General features: G+C 44.0%; 1 protein-coding gene across 1 annotated transcript in view; it reads left to right on the forward strand.

Annotated features, from left to right (window-relative positions):
- The first annotated feature begins 236 nt into the window (after positions 1–236).
- Positions 237–22,289, forward strand: part of DNAJB11 (DnaJ heat shock protein family (Hsp40) member B11) — a 38,688-nt gene continuing 16,635 nt past the window's right edge. Inside the window, exons 1-4 of the mRNA XM_040357095.1 lie at positions 237–507; positions 9,362–9,518; positions 18,954–19,051; positions 20,728–20,860. Coding sequence (XP_040213029.1) covers positions 434–507; positions 9,362–9,518; positions 18,954–19,051; positions 20,728–20,860 — 462 coding nt within the window. The 5' untranslated portion in view covers positions 237–433. The remainder of the gene's footprint in view (positions 508–9,361; positions 9,519–18,953; positions 19,052–20,727; positions 20,861–22,289) is intronic.

Consider the following 22,289-nt stretch of genomic DNA (forward strand, 5'->3'; position numbering starts at 1 on the left):
CAATTGTAATGGAGCGTAGTGTTTGTTTCACTCACGCTTTGAATTAAGAGCAGTCAGTCACCTACTTCCTGTTTTATAACCAACAATATGGCGCTGTTCCTGAACCGGCGACACATTTGGAAAGGAAATGCGGTGTTCACACTCTAAGAGGCGATTGGTGGAGTAAGTGGGAACCGTAATTTGCCATGTCTTTGCATGTGGTTGGTCGGGAGATCCCGGAAATGAAATGGAAGCCTTGGTGATTGGCTGTCTGTCCCCCGGCTGAAGCTGACGTTGTGTTGTATGATTAGCTGTGCTTGTTTCAATACCTGTTGTATGGGAGATTCAGGTCTCTGTATAGACTGACGTGAGGCAAGTTGGGTCACAGTGTTGATGCGGTGACAGCCGAAGGAGCCCGAGTATCTGTTCTGGTGACTGGCTTCATTCATTCACCATGAGGATCGGCTGCTTGTCATGGAGTAGCATCTGCTTGCTAGTCGTGTACATGCTGAGCGTGGTGTTTGCAGGGTAAGTCACTGATTGCTATTGTAAGGCGGAAATATGGAACAGCTTGTTTTTTTTTTTTAGTTACACATCCCCATAGACGGTCGTGTTCCAGGCAGGAGATGTAGATCAGTTACACCTATGGATGGGGAGAACTGATTATTGGGCACCTTCAGGACAAGGTTGCTTCCAATCAGCACAGCTACAGCATGTGAAATAATAGAATATAAATTGCTCTACTGCCTGGCTCTTATCGGCCCCATTAGAAGAATATAGAATGTGGTTGTTCTGCGATCCCCCCCCCCCCTTTTTTTTGCCTTCCTGATGTAGAATTTCATCAGGTGCTGACACCTGGAAAACCTAATGCAGCCCTGTCACTATACTAAACATTCCTGGGCAGACCTGTAAAAGAAGGTAAGTACTTATACATGCCTCTCCTTGTGCCTCTGAAGCCAAACGTTCTATGTATGAGAAATGGAGTCTGCTGGGAATGACAATAAAAGCCAGAAGTGTCACAAGTGTCCGCTTCCCAGCTTCTGACTATTGCACTCTCAGCCTTACCCGAGTAGAGAATTTCCAGCTTGTGGGACAACAAACTGAGTGCCAATCGCCTGAGTGTGATCATCACTGGGGGTGGTTGGAGTGTAACGTCAGTGAAAAGGTAAGACATCTAGTGGGATGTCAGCACTCTAAGCCCTTACCTCTGAAATGCATGGGGGCTGACCAAAGGAAGCCCAACCACACTCCACCAACTCAGCAGGAAGTCACTCGCCAATGGTGTGAGATCATGTCCAACTTTATTAAAGCTGGCCTAAGCACACTACAGCCCCGCCTAAAGCTCACCACACACCTTTCTATCTGTATAATCTTCTTTAGATCGATCAAAAAATGATGTAGTGCAGGGGTCTGCCTGATTAGATAGGTTAGGTTTGTTCTCATATTAAATAGTTTTGGTAAATCCAAAGTTGATTGTAAGTTTTATGGTGACCCCAATGCCTGGTTCCCAGATGTGTGGGTGTGTGTGTTTTTTTTTTTTTTTTGCATGCTAGTCTCATATCCAACATAAAAGAGGTTATGAAAATTCTCGTATGACAATAAAAATTCAGAAGTGATGGCATGTATTGTATTGTATTTTCGGATGACAACATTTTCGTGCTTGTCCCACCGGTTAAATTTGCACGAATTGTCGTGATCGGCTCTCAAACTGTGTACTAAGTGATCAGATTATCGTACAATCATTTACAAAGCGGTATTTTTCATAGATTATCTGAACATCTCACCCAATGATCACAGTTTATTTATCAGACGGTCTCAACACCGATTGAACAGACCGTTTAAGTGATGGCTGCCCTCTCTTGACCAGTGTACTTTAAAGCTGATCTCCAGCTATAATCTGTATTGCATTCTTCTATTGGTCCTGTTCAGCACAATGTAAGTACTGTATTAGCCGGCGTATAAGACGACTGGGCATATAAGACGACCCCCTAATTTTCCAGCTAAAATGTTGGTTTTGGGATATACTCCCTGTATAAGACCCCTCACTGTGCCATCTATACATGCCTCACTGTGCCATTCCCTGCCTCGATGATCTCCCTACCGTCTCCTGTTTGCAGAGTCAGTCAGACGGCGGCCATCCATTGTTCAAAAGCCGCGCCTCCTCCTCAGGCTGTTCCGTGATAGGCGGAACACTAATTTTCCCAGCAGAGCCTTTGTTCAGTGTTCCGCCTATCACGGGTGTCCTCTCGGCCGAGGCTGAGGATGAGAAGGCATCCGTGATAGGAACACTGAACAGAGGCTCTGCTGGGAAAATTAGTGTTCCGCCTATCGCGGAACAGTCGGAGGAGGAGGCACGGCTTTTGAATAATGACTGACTGACAGGTACCCGGCATATAAAGACCCCCGACTTTTGGGGCATGATTTTAGATGCAAAAAGTCGTCTTATACGCCGGAAAATATGGTATACATATTTCATACCTGAGGGGCCTCTGGGGTAGCAGACAATCGCTGTAGAAGTTGGGGCCACTACAGTGATAGCCGTGATTTTCCCTCTGCACACTGACTACAGGGGGTCCCTCGACACGGCCACCATTCATAGAACACCTTCTGTATTTGAATACAAGGCATTCTCTGAATGGTTACGATGGAGAGAAGGGGCAGTGTTAGGATTCCACTGTGTCCTATTAGAGGACACCTTGTATTACCTGAAAAGAATGCAGGGCATTCTATGAATGGCAGTAGTTCTGGGTTAGCGACCCCCCCCCCCTTGTGGTCAATGTGCAGAGGGGAAGCTACTCCCCAGAATAACCTGGAGGATTATGGCTTCCTCTGTAATAGTGCAGACCACCAATAAGATTTTCAGCTTCCCCAGTGGTCCAACAGGCATGAGATATGCATACTTGCATTGTGCCCAGCTGGATCAACGTAACTATGCAATCCAGTTCAGCTTCAGTATTTTGGGTACCTGGGGAGATATATATATATATATATATATATATATATATATATATATATATATATATATATTATATATATATATATATACCCCCTTACATGGACATGTTCTGACATCTAAACACTCAAAGTCCGGGACTGACTAAGGCAGCCCATACATTCATAATTATTTTAATCTTTTTTAGTTCAACCAGGGTGTTGAACAAAAGAAAATGATCCGATCCACATCAAATGTGTGGATGGGGGAATCCTCTCACTATGCCATTGTGTTCTGATGGTGTGGCGACTTCCTGCCATCAGAATACAATGATTAGTGCTATAACCAGCAGCACTGATCAATCGGGAATAACTTAAAGGGGTTGTAAACCCTCGTATTTTTTCACCTTAAAGCATCCTCTGCATTAAGGTGAAAAAACACCTTGCACTGTCCGGCCCCCCAGAGCCCCGAATTTCCGTGGGTGCGACCCTGCCTCGCTCTCTCCACTGCTTCTCGGCTCTTCATTGGATAGATTGATAGCAGCGCAGCCATTGGCTCACGCTGCTGTTTATCAAATACAATGACGTGGGCGCCGGGGCTGAGTCATACACTTGGTGGCTTTGGACCCAGAGTGTATGAAACGAGAGCGCACCCGCAAGGTAACTCCCTCGGGAGAGACCTTCCCAGAAGGGGTTATCTCTATTGCGGGGAGGAGCCGGGAGAATCGCAGTGGGACCCCAGAACAAGAGGATCGGGCCACTCTGTGCAAAACGAACTGCACAGTGGAGGTAAGTATGACTTATTTAAAAAAAAAGAAAAAAAAGAGAACCTTTTTAGTGTCACTTTAACAGGCTGGTTGTACAGAAGTAGATCAACTTCTGTACAACTGGCGTACGTATACATAGATCAACATTTTGATCCATGTATAGTCGGCTTAACTTCTATGCTCACTATAATAAAAAAGGGGTTTGTGTAGGACAGATGTCAACACAGCGCCACACATTGGCAGGCACAGAAATACATTGAAGCTCTGTTTGTGTCTGCAGTGGTGGGGTGCTGCACTAACATCCAATCTCTCAGGCCGCGTACACACGATCAGTCCATCCGATGAGAATGGTCCGACGGACCGTTTTCATCAGTTCACTGCTGAAGCAGACTGATGGTCTGATGTGCGTACACACCATCGTTTTCAAAACCGATCGGGTCAGAACACGGTGACGTAAAACACACGACGTGCTGAAAAAAACGAAGTTCAATGCTTCCAAGCATGCGTCGACTTGATTCTGAGCATGCCCGGGTTTTGAACCGATGCTTTTGTGTACTAACCATCGGTTTTGACCTATCGGTCAGCCGTCCATCGGTTCGATTTTTAAAGCAAGTTCTCTTTTTTTTGGACCGAAGGACAACAGACCGATGAGGCGTACACATGGGCGGTTTGGACCGATGAAACTAAACTTCAGTCCGTTTTCATCGGTTTGGACCGATCGCGTGTACGCGCCCTCAGATGAATAGAGGTCCACTGACAGTTATAGGCTTCATACACACTGAACCTTTAGGCCCGGTATAGGAGATCTCAGAGTTTTCTTGGAAACGCAGGACACAGGTGCACCATCCAGTCCCACTTGCGGCAGCTTGTAAAGGTCTATAAGAGGCTGAAAGCTGCTGCGGCTGGACAATGCACCAAGTTGCGCTTACATTTAGGGGAGTATGCGCCCAGGAACAAAATTCGGAACACATGGAGTCTGCCTTCCCAGCATGCGTCCCTGAGCTCATGCAACCCTAAACATCAGTAACACCCTGTGCACTGTCCAGTGGCAGCAGCTTTCAGCATGAAATAGTCTTTTACAGGTTGTCAACAGTGGGGCTGGATGATGCATCTGTGCCTTCTGCCAACAAAAAAGTGCCGGGATCTCATGGCCTGGGGCTAAACGTCCAGTGAGGTCTAAGTCCCCTTTCACACTTATACGACTTGTCCCACGATTTTGGACTGCAAAATCGCATGACAAGTCATTCTCCATGATTTTCAATGACTTCCCTTCATACTGGCACAACGTTAAGTCATGCCGACTTTAAAGTAGTCCCTGTACTGCTTTGGTCCAACTTCCATGCGAGTTGATGTCCATAGACCTCAATGTTAAACCCTCGAGTAGCATGCAAATCGTACCTGAATAGACACGATTTCAGTATAATTTCAGTACAATTTTTTTGTAAGCACAAGCAGCTTTTTGACCCCTTGTCCCACCCAATCCCTTCAACATTGTAACCCCTCCCAAGCACATTTTCTAGCACACATTCGCTTCCTGGTTATTCCCTCAGCAACAGTATGCTTCAAACAGCTCCAAAAAAAAGATGTCTTTGTCCTCCGCTTCTCCTCCCCTTTCTAACTCATGCACTGCTACTGCTGCGGCAATATATTGAGTAGCAAGCATTTTCTGTCACAACACACCACACGACAACAACCAGGAAGCAAACAGGAACTGGAAACAACTATGGCAGGAAAAGGAATTACCTCACACCATGTATGTTTTCATTGGTTAATGCCAAAGCTGTGGCAAAGTAGTACTGATCCAAAATCACGGCCACAAAATCGTGGCAAAGCCGCATGACTTTGAAGTCATACAAGTGTGAAAGGGGACCAAGATGGGTGTAAAGTGTGTGTGTGTGTGTGTGGAAGTATTTGCTTACTACTTGGCATGTGCAGTGAAACGTGAATGTTGTTTAACCTGCTGATTCACTAATCTAATGATAAATTGTAAGTTTGAAGCCGTGATGTGGAATGCAGAACACCTCTAGAATCACACTTCCCAGTGTCCCCAGTGCAGTGTGTAGAGGTTGTGATCAGTGTTGTTCATGCGTAAAGGCCTGATTCGCACCTATGCATTCTGCAGATTTGCACTACAGTCCATTTAACATGGTTTCCTATGGAACACGTTCAGTAGAGAAAATCTGAAAAAAGCACAAAAAATGCATAGGTGCAAATCAAGCCTTCAGTCCTTGTGTACTTTCATTTTCCACACGTGTACAGAACCTAGTTACAAGCATCAATCCATGGAAACCATCTAGACAGTAATCGGTGCTCACTCTCTGCTTTGAAGAGCGTTGGTGGTATTAAAGGGGTTGTAAACCTTTATGTTTTTTTTCACTTTTTAATGAATCCTATGCATTAAGGTAAAATAACACCTAGCAGTGACCGCCCCCCCCCCTCTGTTTAACTTACCTTGGCCCCAAATTTCTGTTGGCGCATACCACCGTCCCTCTCTCCACGGCGTAGCAGAGTCCGGCATTCGTGCTGGGCTCAGGCGCTCACCTGCAAGGTAACCCTCTTGGGAGAGTGCTTCTCAGAGGGGTTTATCCGATGCGGGGAGGAGCCGCGAGAGCTGCTGGGGGCCCTCAGAAGAGGAGGTTCAGGCCGCTCTGTGCAAAACAAGCTGCACAGTGGAGGTAAGTATGACATGTTTGCTATTTAAAAAAAAAAAAAAACGATCCTTTACAACCACTTTAAGTTGCTACTTAATGAAGCTTACCTAAATTGATCATAAAGGATAAGAGGGCATTAAAACAAGCCCCCTACCTTGCCTAAACGACCCTACTCTCCCCTCACTTACCAAGCCTTGATCTGGCGGCCCTAGGCCTCCGATGTTTCGAATGTTTTTTTGTCGATGGCCACCCCTGTGCAGTACCTGCCTTAGGCTTTTATGGCACCATTTCCTAGGCATCTCCTGCCTCACAACCCAGCCCAATAAAGTCCTTTAGGGAACTAATGTTGGGGCTGGGGATGATGGACATCATAATCTTTGCAGGATAAGGGTAACTTGCTTTAAAATTGACTACCTTTTATTGGCAGGTAAGTTGTGTTCTCCCACTAATTTGTATAACCATTATATGTAGACTAAGGATGAGGTCAGGCGTGTTCACAACCTGCATGTGCAGAGCCCGTCAGAAAGTCGGCATTGCACAGCGCTAATCGTAGGCAGTGAGCCTTTTTTCGATCTCTGCAGCTGCGGATTGGGAAAATGTCTCACTGCCTGTGATTAGCGCTCTGCAGTGCCAACTTCCTGATGGGGCTCTGCATGTGTGTGTTGCGAACACTCCTGTGCTCATCTTTAATGTAGACCAAGTAAAAAAAATTAGCTACACTCCAACAGGTTTATTGAGACTGTCGCTATAAAACGGACCAAGGGGTGATGATGTTTGGGCCCCTTTCCCACTGCTATGAAAGTTGCGTGATTTTTACCTCGCTTTTACAGGCATGATTTTGCCGCGATTTAAGGGAATGCCTGTGTAAAGTTGAGGTCTGTGGACCTCAACTCGCATCAGTCAGACCAAAGTAGTACAGGGACTACTTTGAAGTCGCACATTTGTATGAATGGTTATCATTTTGAATGATAGGTTATGACCTTGGCATGCGACTTTGTCCAAAGTTACATAAGTGTGAAAGGGGCTTTAGGGTTTTGAAGAAGTGCAATGTATGTGTTAAATGCCGTCACCTGTTGTCATAGTCCTGGTGGCACTCTTTCAATAAACATGTTGGATGAATGTTGGTGTGCAGCTAATTTCTTTTACTTGGTCTACAATGTTCACTGTTGCGAGCCGGAGCTAGCACCCAGCCCTTCCTTTTTGGCGGATTATCATCCTCACCTGGAGCAGCGATCCGTTTCGTTGTTTTTTTAACCATTATATGCACTATGAACTGAAGCAGATACATGTGGGTTTTATTTAGATGTTAAACATTGACATGGCAATTTTTATTATACATTATTGACACATAATATCCCATACCCTAAAATGTATTACAGCGCAATTTTAACTATAGATATCTATCTCTATTTTTAATTAAATGGGACCCATGGTCTTTATACCATAATATAATAGTATTCCCAGTATATTGGCACATTGTGGCAGACTTGCCTGTCTAAAGATGCGCACCTGCTCATCACAGGCGCTTTATTCCCCCAGTCTTCCTTCTGGGTTTGGTCTGTTTGCACGCATGAATGGCCAGATAGGGATGATGTCATACTCGTGCACGAGCAACAGAGTTAAATCATCATGGCATAGAGGGGTGCCGTCATTTTATGTTAAGCTGTGCATGCTTGGCTTAGTGCACATTACTGCTGACATAAAAAAAAAAACTACCTTATTTTTTATTTTATTTTCCTCAATTCTTTAAAAACTGTATTTAGTAGCATTGTCATACCTGCAAAAGTTTGCTTAGAAAGCCCTCCATTATTCCAAATCTCATTGTTTGGAAGCATTTCTATATTGAAATTAAGCTCTTAAGTACTTTAAGTACTTAAAGCGGAGGTCCGCCGAAAAAAAAAAAATACAAATACTGCAGCTGCTGACTTTTAATATATATTTTAATATATGGACACTTACCCGTCCTGGGCACCCACGATGCCGCCACCCTCGGTAAGGGAATCAGGAAGTGTAGCCTTGCGGCTTCACTTCCTGGTTCCATACTGCGCATGCGAGAGTCACGCTGTGCATCCTCGCTGGTCCCTGCTGTCTTCTGGGACCTGTGTGTCTCCCAGAAGACAGCTGTGGAGGCGCTGGAAGTGGTGTAGGTCACTGCGGTGGTCTATGCCAGGAAGTGGGAGCAAATACCTCTATTACACAGGTATCTGCTCCCTCCCCCCTGAAAAGTGACATATGTAACACTGGAGGGGGGGAGAGGATTCCAAAAAGTGGAAGTTCCATTTTTGGGTAGAACTCCACTTTAAGTATGCAAACCATAAAGCAGAATTATGCATGTGGTAAAACCCCAAAAACAAAAATATAATATTTATTGCAGTTTATCAAGTCTAAAGCCCCATAACACACTATTAGATTTTCTGCAGATTTCTGTCTTCAGATTTACCAAAACCATGTAATATGAGGTCAAACTTTAAGAGTTTTTAAATTTGTAAGTAACCGGGCAGGCCCGTGCACTACATGGTTTTGGTAAATTTGAAGACATATAGCTAGATTCAGGTACATGGCCGCAACTTTGCGTCGGCGTAGCTTAAGGCATTTAAGCTACGCCGCCGTAAGTTAGCGAGGCAAGTACATGATTCACAATGTACTTGCCTGCTAAGTTACGGCGGCATAGCCTAAAGCGGGCGGGCGTAAGGGCGCCTATTTCAAATGTGTGTAAGGGGGCGTGTTTTATGTTAATATTTAGATTTGGTCCGTGTCTCCGGTGCAAGTTTTCCCTCGCTTTCTGTGTTGATGACTAACTTACCTTAATAGGAAGTGAGGGCAAATCTCGCCAGTCTATCCCTTTCTTCTCCACTGTATGCAAAACCAGGTTTTACTTTAACATATATGAGACTGAATATAAGCCTTTTTTTTTATTTATTTTTTATGTAATTTGATCTAGCATTGAACATTTTTCAGGTTCTTTTAATGAAATGTATCTCTGTTTGTCTCTATGATTATAAAGTGAAAGTGTTTTTTTTATTTTTATTGTAGACGTGATTTCTATAAAATTCTGGGTGTATCACGAACGGCTAGTATAAAGGAGATAAAGAAGGCCTATCGCAAGATAGCTTTGCAGTTGCATCCAGATAGAAATCCAGATGACCCCCAAGCACAAGAAAAATTTCAAGACTTAGGTGCTGCTTATGAGGTTAGTATTAAATGTATAACCTGACCATACATCTTATTATTTATTTGCCTTGGAGCTCTGGGTCCCTTGTTTTATTTCCACCAGGAACTCAATCTGCATGGAGTTTGCATTTAATTGCTGTGTTTGTGCGGATTTCCTCACACAGCCTAAAATCTACTAAAAGACTAGTTGGTGCCGGACCATTTTGGCCTTACCGTGTGTGTGACTTTAAATGTGGTTGTAATGATGCATTCTAAAATTCATCTGTGCATAATATAATGGGAAAGAAAAGCAGAAGTCTGATCTACCCATTTCCAATTAAATCAAATTTATTCTTTTGGGGATTGATTAAACAAAATATGCCGGTTGCTTCTTGTGAAATGTTTTCCTGGTTTGCATTATTTTTTTAAAGTGTTTGTGAACATTTGCAGACCACTTTTTACTACAAATAAGCCTATAATAAGGCTTACCTGTAGCTACCCCGGATGTCTCCTAAACCTGCATGGTTTAGGAGATATACCCTGTATCGGCATGTACCAATGTCATCGGCAGATGCGCACTGAAGCAATGGTACGCTTGTGCTGGAACTTCAGCTATTGTGCCGTTACCCAAAGTAACTCCAGGAGCGATGTCGCCAGCCGGAGCGGTGTACAAGGATCGCTGCGGGGGCTTCGATCTAAGGTAAGTATTTCATAAGCCCTGTACACACGATTGGTTTGTCTGATGAAAACGGACCGATGGACTGTTTTCATCGGACAAACCGATCGTATGTGGGCCCCATCGGTTTGTTTTCCATCTGTGAAAAAAAATAGAGCATGTTTTTAAAATTTTCCTATGGATAAAAAACGATCGTCTGTGTGGAAGTCTCCATCGGTCAAAAATCCATGCATGCTCAGAATCAAGTCGACGCATGCTCGGAAGCAGTGAACCGGTCGGATTTTTGACTGATTGTGTGTAAGCAAGACTGATGAAAGCCAGCTTCATTGGATATCCAACGAAAAAAATATATCGGATTACCGTAGATTCCCTTTAGATATCTGATCGTGTGTACAGGGCTATAATGAGCTAGTGTGCTATGCATACACACACATATATATATATATTTTTTTTTTTTGTGGATTTACAACCACTTTAATATCTTCAGCATTATTTGCATTTTCAATAGTTCTGCCAGTTGTATCCCAGATATGGTTGCGGAAAATCTGCTCATCTGGCAAGCCTGTCAATTGAGTTATGTTAAATTTAGTCCAATAGTTCAGCGCTCCAGTCAATAAAAAATTATAATAATATGAATATAAAAGTCCAAATAAGTATGATCATCAATGAAGTTGAAATAAAGGACCTCCACCAAAGCTTCAGTGTGCAGACAAGGAAACACACCACACCACACCCTTGTGCAATCAGTCTACTTACCAGAAAGACATCATTATGGGCATGGAAATCAAATGATGCATAGGTCAGTGGCAGCCTCACTCCAAACAGGATGTATGGATGAAAATGATGGTCCACAAACAGCGTCCAAGGTAAAGGACATCCAGAACTCACAAGGACCCAAAAGTGTACATTGCATTCATCAGCAGGAGTGTAACCAAAAATGCAGAGAGGAAACATCAATAGTGAAGCCCGTAGGTAGAAGCCCATGTGGCATTCAATATGTAGGCCGTACTACACGTGCCATGCATGTTCGGGTCAACGAACATATTACGAATATCAAGAAAGGTTTTTTGAAGCATATCGTTTCCCGACACACCGCACCACCGATCGACGCAATACGTGCCCCCACGGGCGCACTGCGGCTGTTATTTTGCCGGACATCATATGATGCCCAGTCAGCATAACTGAACCACTCCCCGTAGTCATTCTGCTATAGGCCGGGCAGGAAGTGGTTAAGGGGGCCAGACTGTGACCCATGGGAGTAGACAATGCCTTGGTGTCAGTGGGAATAAACAATGCCTCAGACTTGGTCAGTGGGAGTTAAAATATTATTCATTTGTACTAATACTATTGTGTTTCTAGTTAGCGCAGATATCTGTTCACCCCGTTTTTTTTCATATGTTAAATTTGTATCTGGTGATCACAAGAATAAGGGTAGACATGTTGATGGGGAAAAATTATATTTTCGTTTGTGTTTTTTTGGGGGGTATGTCAGTCAATTGACATACAGGGGTCTCCAAACTTTCTTAAACAGGTGCTCTGCCTGGGGAAAAAAAGTCAGCTGCTGACTTAATATATGGACACTTACCTGTCCAGGGAGCCCACAATGTGGGCACCCCAGCCAATCTTTGGATCAGCTGTCGGGGGCTGCCACCGCCTCCATCTCCATCTCCTTTCGGCTTCAGACAGTTCCCTACTGCGAATGAGCGAAGAACACTGTGCTTTCTAATTGGCCTGGCGGCCAGGAAGGAGGAGGGGGAGGGCTGAACTTCTGAGGGACGCCAGCGACGTCTCCGGAAGTGGGGAAGGGGGACCTGTCAAATGTGACACCAGTAGGGTAGGAAGCAAATAAGTGGAAGTTCCATTTTTATGTGGAACGCCACTTTAACAAAGGGCCAGTTTACTGTTCTTCAGACCTTAACCACAATACCAGGCACTTACACCTCCTTCCTGCCCAAGCCAATTTTTAGCTTTCAGTGCTGTCACTGTTTAAATGACAAATGGCACGGTCATGCTACGCTGTACCCAAACAGAATTTTTATCATTTTGGTCCCACAAATGGAGCTTTATTTTGGTGGTATTTGATGACCTCTGCGTTTTTTTTATTTTTTTTTTATTTTTTGATAAACCAATAAAAAGACTGAAAATTTTGAAGGAAAAAAAAAAGTTTTTCTTTTGTTTGTTATAAAATTTTGGAAATACGTTTTCTCCTTCACTGATAAGACGCACTGATGGGTGGCACTGATATGCAGCACTAATGGGCACATGGGTGGCACTGATATGCGGCACTGATAAGCATCCCTGGTGGCACTGGCAGGCATTGTGAATGGGCACAGATTGGCAGCTGCCTGGGCACTGAATGGCATATCCCTGGTGGTCTGGGTTGGCATACCTGGTGATCCAGTGTGGGTGGCCATCCCTGGTGGTCCTGGGTGAGCATCCGATGGGGGGCTGCACTGATAAACAAGCGGCACAGACCCCCCCCCCCTGTCAGAAGAGCAGCCGATCGGCTCTCCTCTACTTGTGTCAGTCAGACGTGAGTAAGGAAAAGCCGATCAACGGCTCTTCCTGTTTACATTGTGATCAGCTGTGACAGTTGATCGGAAATCTTCTTTTTTTTTTTTTTTTTTTTTAATTAAATTTATTTATTTTTGGTGCAAAATAATCGGTATATCCCTAAACGCGGCAAATCGTTCAGGAGAGGTTGTAAAACGTCCCGTGTACATGAAGCCTAAGTACTTGAGATGTTTTTACAAACTCTCCTGAACGATTTAACTTGACAGATAGTAACCCACGTTTAGAATGTCTGTTTTGCCGTGTTTACATGTGCCCTGCCAGCTCTAAGACTGAGAACCGAGCGATCAAGCATTGCTGATCGCTTGGCTCTCAGAGCTCCGTGAACAGAGAGCTGCTGATTGTCAGTCACTGACTCTCATCTGCCCAACCCCGGCTCACTGATGAGAGGCTGAGCCAAGTGCCGGTCCAGGGTTGTTGGGAGAGCCTGACCATATTGTCGTGATTTTATTTTCCCCTTAGCCTGGACCGGCTCTGTGACATCGGCTGAAAATGGGTCACAAGCTTTGGCTGTACTTCTCTTTTAAAGAATGGCACGAAACTTACATAAAAATGTATGTGTGTGTGTATATTTTCCATCAGTGCGTTGAAAAAAAAAAAAATACAGTCACAGATATCTCAATTTCGTTTTGTGGCCTTAGTTCTCTGTGTCTAAAGAACTTAGCTTGGTTTGTAGCGAAGCTCAAATTTTTAACCACAAGTTATGAGGCCAGAGTCTCAAATCACTGTGGAAGAATCTTGGTCCATTGCCCTATGCAAGACAGATTCAGGTCAGAGTTTTGCCTAGGCCAATCCGATATCAGGATCCTCATTATAGTAGATTGGGAGAGGGAAGGACAGCACGTGGGATCAAGCAGATATGTTGCAGGTGCATGCATTATTCCCTTAGGTCTCATGCACACAGTACGTTAAAAAAATGCCATCGCTAAGGGGGCGTAGCCGGATCTGATCGAGGCAGCATGCATCTCTCTGGAGCTCCACTTATCCTGATCTAATCTGTCGTTTTGGAGTGTTTCCACTTGATTCTTGCAACCACCGGCAGCTAAGGGAAGGTGAGAGGAACACAGGCATGCCTTCATCTGCCTCCAAGAAGCCGCAGGTGGCACCCAAGGACCAGCGGCAGACCCGATCCACGAGGGAAGCAGAGCGAGACTCCACCCCCGCCATCTTGTCCTCACAGCAGACTGATCAGCACGCCAAACAGAAGAAAGGGAAGATGGCGCAGGCGGGGGAGGCAGCGGAGCTCGGCCCTGAAAATGACCCAGCGGAGGAGCAGCTGCTAGTGGTGTACACAGAGGCGATCACTAAGCCGATACTGGAAGCCATCAATGCCAGTAAGTCAGAACTTTTTTGGGGCGTATAGACCACCTCTCCTCGGAATGCATGCTGATTAGGCATGACCTTGACAAAATCCAGGGCATACTAACAACGGTGGAAGACAGGGTCTCCGAGGTTGAGGATTCTTCTCACACACAGGGCACCCAAATAGCGAAACTCCGTGACCGGGTGCATTCACTCCAGCGCAGGGCTGACAATGCCGAGGACAGGCAGAGGAGAAATAATATCAGGGTGGTGGGACTGCCTGAGGGAGCGGAGGGGGACAAAGCCGGTCCTTTTCGCTGAGGCCCTGTTCAAGCAATTGCTCTCATTGAAAGATTTACCCCCCACTTATGTTGTGGAGAGAGCTCAGTGTCCCCACTGGCCGCAGACCTCTAGGAGCCTTCCCTAGACCTTTTCTGGTTAGGTTTCTGAACTACAAGGACAGGGACATGATATTGGCCCAGTCCAGGAAAATTCAGGACCTGAAAAATGAAAATGCCCGGGTGATGCTCTTTCCTGACTTTTCGGCAGACACTCAACAGAAACGCTGCTCCTTTAATGATGTTCGCAGATGGCTCAGTGAAAAGGAGATGCAGTACAGTATGCTGTACCCCAGCAGACTCTGGGTACAGTACAAGGGCAGCATGAAGTTGTTTGAGAATCCTGTGGAGGCGTGTGGCTCGATAAGTAACTATCCTAGTGTGGTATGTCTGGCTGCACCTTACCTGTCCCTGTAGGGCCAGAATCACTGCTGCACCTGTTGTTTGTGTTCCCATTTGCACTTATGACATGCTATTGAAATTCTGGACAGGGTGTCAGCCATGGGCATTCCTGCATGTGTGCAATCTACATGAGGCAACTTGCCTAAGCCATAGCCATGGATGGATGACTCTGGTTTAGGATGGATCGTCACAAATACTCTGACTCCCCAGCGGGGTCACCTTGCTTTAAACTTTCTAACCTTTCTATACCCCTGACTTCAACGGTCCTGTTCTATTGTTTGGTTTTTATTTTTGTTCCACTTCCCCACTGGCAACCATTTTATCCTATACCGGGTTTTTTTTTTTTTCCTCTCGGGTTACTTTAAACTTATCGGTTATTCCTTATCGTTCGATATTGCGCTCCACTTCCTGTAGGTTGGAGCATGCAGATGATGTGACGTTTTCAACTAGGAATCTGACGAACTTTTGATCGATGCAGCTGGAACTCACTGCATGTTTTTGTTCGTTGGTTTTTGGCATGAAGCTACATGCCGGAACTTTTTTTGTTTCCCTAGGATCTGTTTTTGATATAATAGCAGGGGGGTGTTTTACTTGTCACGGCTCAAACAACTGTCATTATTACGAGGCTTTTTCTTCCAGGTTGTTGTCGCCATTGTGAAAGAAGGTGAGCTATTGCTGAGTTACTGTAAAGGTATAGTTATCAATGAGTGGGATCATGGTGGATAAACTTAACATAGGTGGTTATTTACAAAAGGCAAATCCATTTTGCACTGCAAGTGCACTTGTAAGTGCAGTCACTGTAGATCTGAGGGGAAGGTCTGAAATTAGGGGAAGCTCTGCTGATTTTATCATCCAATCATGTACAAGCAAAAATGCTGTTTTTTATTTTCCTTGCATGTCCCCCTCAGACCTACAGCGACTGCACTTCCAAGTGCGCTTTCAGTGCAAAATGGATTTGCCTTTTGTAAATAACCACCTATGTTAAGTTTATCCACCATGATGGCCCCTGGCCACCGCACTGAGATCTTCTGGGAGTGTGAGGGCCATAAAAGTGGGTACAATCCATAAGACTTTGGCTTTGTACGCGGACAACATGCTCCTGTTCCTCAACGACCCGGGAGACCCGCTAAAGGCGGTCCTGTCGATTTTGGATGAATTTGCCAGATTTTCAGGGCTACGGGTGCACTGGAGTAAGTAGTCGATTCTCCCAATAGATGCTAAAGCCAAGGAGAAAGCTGACCCGGATTTTCCATTGCAATGGGTCTTAGCTCTCCAGTATCTAGGGGTGAAAATTACAGTAAATGTGCATGATTACATGTCGCTGAATTTACTACCACTGCTGAATTTTCTCAAACAGAGAGTGCAGGTCTGGACCAAGTTGCCGTTGTCCTTGATGAGCCGAATTAGCTTGTTAAAAATGAAGGCCCTTGCGGTAATTTTGTACTTCTTACGACACCGGTGTGTATACCAAAGTCAAGCGGATGGAATTGTTAGCTCTTTCCTCTGGGCACCTAAACCCCCCCAGGGTAGGACTTGGTGTTACAGGAGCCCAGGGACGAGGGAGGCATGGCACTGCCAGACTGGCATAAATACTATTTGGCCGGCCAAATGGCGTTTGGCCGACGGTGGTTGGTGGCGCATGATGTGGATGCGGGCACGGTGTTGGAGGCAGCTCATCTGGGATCCTATGAAAGTTTATGCCTGGCCCTGTTTCGGGGTCCCAATCTAACTTGCCTTTGACATTGACAATGAGGGCCACTATTAGAGCATAGGGAGCGGCCGTGAAATTGGTGTGTCTCAGTTACCAGGGGATTTCTCCATCTACCCCAATATGGATGAATCACACGTTGCCTCATTTTTACAACTTACCGGATCCATCGATCTGGGCGGTCAAGGGTATTAAAACGCTTAAAGATATCGCATCCTATAGGGACCTCCTGACTTTTTCCCAACTGCAGACCAGACATGACCTAGCTAACTCTTACCTTTTTCCGCTATTTTCAACTCAGACATGCCTACCAGTCGCAGTTTGAAGAGCTGAGGGTGGAATCCCTTCCCTCGGCTCTCAAAACCCTGCTGACGGCAGAGGACTTGGCCAAACCCTTCTCGATAACATACAAAGAATTCTTTAAAACAACTCCAAAGGCCGTAGCCACTTGTAGGAGTAAATGGGAGACAGAATTTCCTGACATCCAGGGAGAGGACTGGGATGACCTATGGACTCAAACTTTTCAAACATTTAGTCTCAGCTAGGGATAGACTAATCCAGTTTAAATTTTTACACAAGTGCTATTATACACTGGCTAGGCTAGCTAAAATTTATGGAAATGGCTTGGCAGAATGCTGGAGGTGCTCATTCTCTCCAGCAGATGCTGATCATATATTCTGGCAGTGCCCTCAAATTCAGAATTTATGGAAGGAGATCAGGTCATGTATTTCTGATTTCCTGTCCGTGCCGGTACCTTTGACGGTGAGGGTGTGTCTGCTGGGACTGGCGGAGGAGGTGGTTCCCACAAGGGCACAGAGAACGTTCTTTACCATCCTTTTGTTCTACGGCAAGAAAGCCATACTACTAAAATGGAAGGATGTGAGAGCCCCTGATGTAATATTTTGGAAAGGGCTGGTAAACTCCATGTTACCTTTATTCTAAAACCACTTATAGGGCTGGGGGTTGTGGTAAGAAATTTGAAAACGTGTGGAGGGCACGTGTTGACATACCCGAATGTCTGTCTTCTAAAAAAAATATGTTAAATAAAAAAAAAAAAAAAAAAAGCGCCAGCGCTACAGCAGCACTAAAAACACCAGTTTAGCCCTGTTTTTACATTAGTGTTTTTGGGGTTATTTTTCATTAAAACCGCTGAAGTCTTTTGTAATTTTTTGTTTTTTACTGCTCCTTGAAGCACAGACTGTCGTGTGTGTGTGTGTGTGTGTGTGTGTGTGTGTGTGTGTGTGTGTGTGTGTGTGTGTGTGTTTTCTTTTTTCCTACCACCCCTAAACGCTTATGCCTCCAAACGCCTTTGATAGTTTGTGTGCAGGGGCATTTGACTAACAGCAGCTGTAAAAACGTCCCGTGTGCATGAGCCCCCAATTGACCAGAAGAAAACAAAATACCGCTCCAGGTCAATCTCCTGTGCCACCTCCACTATCGTACTAAGGCTCGGTTCACATTAATGCGAATCTGTTGCAATGCAAAATTCATAGATTTGTATGTCATCTGGAAATGAATTGTTTTCTTTGAAAGCCATGCACATCCTTGCGGTGCAATTTTGATCCAGTTAAAGAAAGGTCCTGTGTGTGTGCGGTGCAAATTTAATGTCCAGCTATGCCCAGCCCCCCATAAATTGCATTAAATTCACACACCTGTAAAATAGAGCTGCACGATTCTGACTAACATGAGAATCACAATTTTTTTGCTTAGAAGATGGATCATGATTTTCTCACGGCGTAACATCACCTTTCAAAAAATTGGGCCAACTGTTCTTTATTTTATTCATTGAAGTGTATTTATTTTTTTCCCAAAAAATTGCATTTGAAAGACTGCTGGGCAAATACAGTGCAACATAAAATATTGCAGCAATTGCCATTTTATTCCCTAGGCCATTGGCTTAGAGCGCTGATCGGGAGCTGTTGGCAGACCTTTTTCGTTCATGCCACTTCGACAGAAGCCCACTTCTGTTGGACCGGCTGTCATACACATGGGTCAATCTGTTTTTGCCAGGCACCATTTATTTACTACAAGAACTGAAAAAGATAACAGCTCCTCTGATCACTATCTCTATGCCTGACCGCACAAACGCATATGAGGAACTAGAACTTGTGCAAGGCAGGGGCAGAGAACTCTAGATGAGTTTTGATCTCTGCTGTACAAGGACTGCAAATCAAACACAGGAACTAACACAGTATATTTATTATGCCTTTTTATATATGCCTGAAGTTCCACTCACTTTTGTATGTGTATAAGCATTAACATTAGAATGACTTTCAGGAATCTATTCTTTAATTATTATAATAATTTTTTATTTACAATATGTTAGATTTTTCACAAATGAGAAAACTTGGAGAACTGGTGTGTGCGTTTTTATATTATACGGCCGTTGTTGTTTGTCGTGTGTGTGTGTGTGTGTGTGTGTGTGTGTGTGTGTATGTATAATATATAATATTTTATATATAATTATTTTATTTTTAGGTACTGTCTGATGAAGAAAAGAGAAAGCAGTATGATGCATATGGAGAAGAAGGACTTAAAGATGGCCATCACACTTCTCACGGTGATGTATTTTCACAGTAAGTCAATCTAAATAACATGTTCTGACCTGCTGTCTACACTATTGGTTTTCTCTAAAGAGATTACAAATCCTTTAAAGCTTTTAGGATAGAAGAGTAGGGGAGGTTAGAATCCCTTTCAGGTGTTTATTTTTGTCATCTGTCTCTCTTGGGGAGATTTTCCCTTTTACTTCTTGCCAAATCAGGAAGCAGAAAATCCTTGAAAATTGAGGGAATAGGTTTTACATTTAGCTATACTTCTATCCAGAAAATATGCAGACACTTTAAAGGATTTGTTAGCCCTTGCCTTTTAAAACCACCCATCCATTTTAAAATGAAGGGCAAAACATTTGTGAATATGTATGTATGTATGTATGTGTGTGTGTATGTGTGTGTGTGTGTGTGTATATATATATATATATATATATATATATATATACACACACACACACACACACACACACACACACACACACACACACACACACACACACACACACACACACACACACACACACACACGTACATATACATATACACACATACACACGTACATATACACACATACACACGTACATATACACATACACACATACACACGTACATATACATATACACACGTACATATACACACATACACACGTACATATACACACATACACACATACACACGTACATATACACACATACACACATACACAAATGTTTTGCCCTTCATTTTAAAATGGATGGGTGGTTTTAAAAGGCAAGGGCTAACAAATCCTTTAAAGTGTCTGCATATATATATAGACATTAAAACCCTGGCATTTTATAGAAGCTTTTCATTCAGGTGTAAATATCAATCCTGAGGATGTAGATCTGGACTCTTTTGAAAAGAGTCTCTTTGCCCTCGAAGCCTAGAGACGTGTGGGAATTTAAATTGAATACCATTTTGAATATTGTTGCTCCTTTAACAATATCTAAAAATCGTGGTCAGTTTTTTTTATAGGAAAGCAGAGGGGTGGCAGGAACACTAGATATTTCAAACAAAGGAAGCAATACAAGAGAACAATGTATGAAAAAAAATATAATTACATGGTACAGCAGGCACATATCAAAAGTTGGGTTAACATACTCTTTAACCTATTTAGGATCACCCACCCTCCTTGTGCTATAGAGAAGCTGCTCCTACAGGCACAGCAACGTACCAATAATTAATGGCCAGGACCTGTTGAGTGGCTGCGACCAATCACAGCCCAGAGCCTGTAAAGGGGGAACAATCTTTGTTTCTTCTCCCTGCAAAACACTGACTGCTACTTTCTGTATCATGCGTTGCTCTCCCCCTCACCCCCTTCTTTCTGCCTGTCACCTCATTCTCTGTCTCCGCCCTGCCACTATTCTTGGAGAAAGCTACAGCTACGAGACAGCGCCCTCCGACAGAAGCCATCTATTGGCGCTGTAAAGCAGCAGCAAGTAATGTGACCGGCCTGAAGACGGCACAAAATTTGTATTTAGAGCACTTGTTTTTTTAAAACAACTTTCATAGTGTGCTATGACAGCCTCTAATAAAGGGGCTGGCATAGTCTTCTATTAATGGGTTCACAAACACTTTAATGAATAGAATGCATTAAGGTAAAAAAACTTTTAGGCTTTAGAACCACTTAACGAAAAAGTTTATGCTGTAACACATCACTGTAACATAAGCTTTTCTTCATTAGCTTCTTTGGAGACTTTGGATTCATGTTTAATGGCAATCCGCGTCAACAAGACCGAAATGTTCCACGAGGCAGCGATATAATCATCGATCTAGAAGTGACATTGGAAGAAGTATACTCTGGAAATTTTGTAGAGGTACATTTTGCAGTATTTTAAAATGACTTGAGGAAAAGAATTAGCCGTGTATTACACAGAGAAATGCATGTACGTTCGACCAGTGTTTCTTACCACTTTTTTTTTTTTTTGAAGACCCCTTTTTAAAATTGTGCGCTGTATGCTAAAAATGTAAAAAACTAAACCTTATGAAGCGGCATCCACACATGTGAGACATCCAAAATTAGAAGGGATTTATTTTTACAAAGCAATTACTGTATTTATTGGCATATAACACACAGGCGTATAACATGCATCCCAATTTTAAGAGAGAAGTTTAAGGAAGAAAGGTTTTTCACAGCCCTTTTTACAGTACACACCCCCCCCCCCCCATCCAGTATACAGCCCCCCCATCCAGTTTACAACCCTCTCCCTGCACTCCCAGGAGATGGTCATGTGACCGCTCGCCTCCTCCAATCTAAAGCTACATTCGGAGGAGTGGGAGGAGGAGAGCAGCCAGAACTGAGCTTTTGAGATATTTACAAGCTTTGTTTTGCATTGCCGGCGGTATAGCCGCGGTGTTCCATTAATTTCAATGGGCAGGAGCGGTGAAGGAGTGGTATACACACCACTCCAAAGATGCGGCTAGAAGATCTTTTTTATTTTTTTTTTATTTTTTTTTTCATCCTGCCAGCACACTGATCCAGTGTGAAAGCCCTCGGCATCGCTGTCCCAGTGCCAGGAGAGGCGGGAGGGACGGCCTGCCTGACAACCCCCCCCCCCCCCCTCCCAATGGGCGGCTGCTTGGGCGGACTGCCCGATCCCTGCCCCCTGTTGGCAAAACATGATATCGGCATATAACACGCAGGCACTCTGTTTTCAGAGGAAAAAAGTGTGTGTTTTTATACGCCGATAAATACGGTATATCTTTTGTAATGTGTAGTGTTCCAGCGTTATTCTCATTCTCTTTTCCCCCCTCTCCACAACTGCACCAGATTTATCACTCTTCAGTTTTAGTAAATTGACCCCACTATGGTCTGCCTCTTTTTGCTTGCTTTTACTGTTTTGTTGACTAAGCAGTGTGATGGTGGCCAATAGGCAGGTGAGAAAATGGGAAGAGGCAAGTCGCAACTCGATGATGAGACCTCTGGTTGTGGTTTGCATAATCAAGGAATCCAGCTTTTCAGGACACCAGGGCATGATCCTGTAGGATCATCTAGCCCAGTGGTTCTCAACCTCAGTCCTCCAGTGCCTCCAACAGGCCAGGTTTTGGGAATTTCTCTTAGATAAAATAGCTGTCCAAGATACCAAGCTTTTGACTTTGATTTAAAGAACCTGTGCAAGATAAAGGAAAAACTGCAAACTAGGCCTGTTGGGGTTACTTGAGGACTGAGGTTGAGAACCACTGAATCTAGCCTACTGGTTTGGTAATTAACAATAGAAATAAGCTTGGCAATTTTCTGTTTCAATG

Source organism: Rana temporaria, chromosome 6, assembly GCF_905171775.1.
Source record: "Rana temporaria chromosome 6, aRanTem1.1, whole genome shotgun sequence".
Classification (NCBI taxonomy): Eukaryota; Metazoa; Chordata; class Amphibia; order Anura; family Ranidae; genus Rana; species Rana temporaria.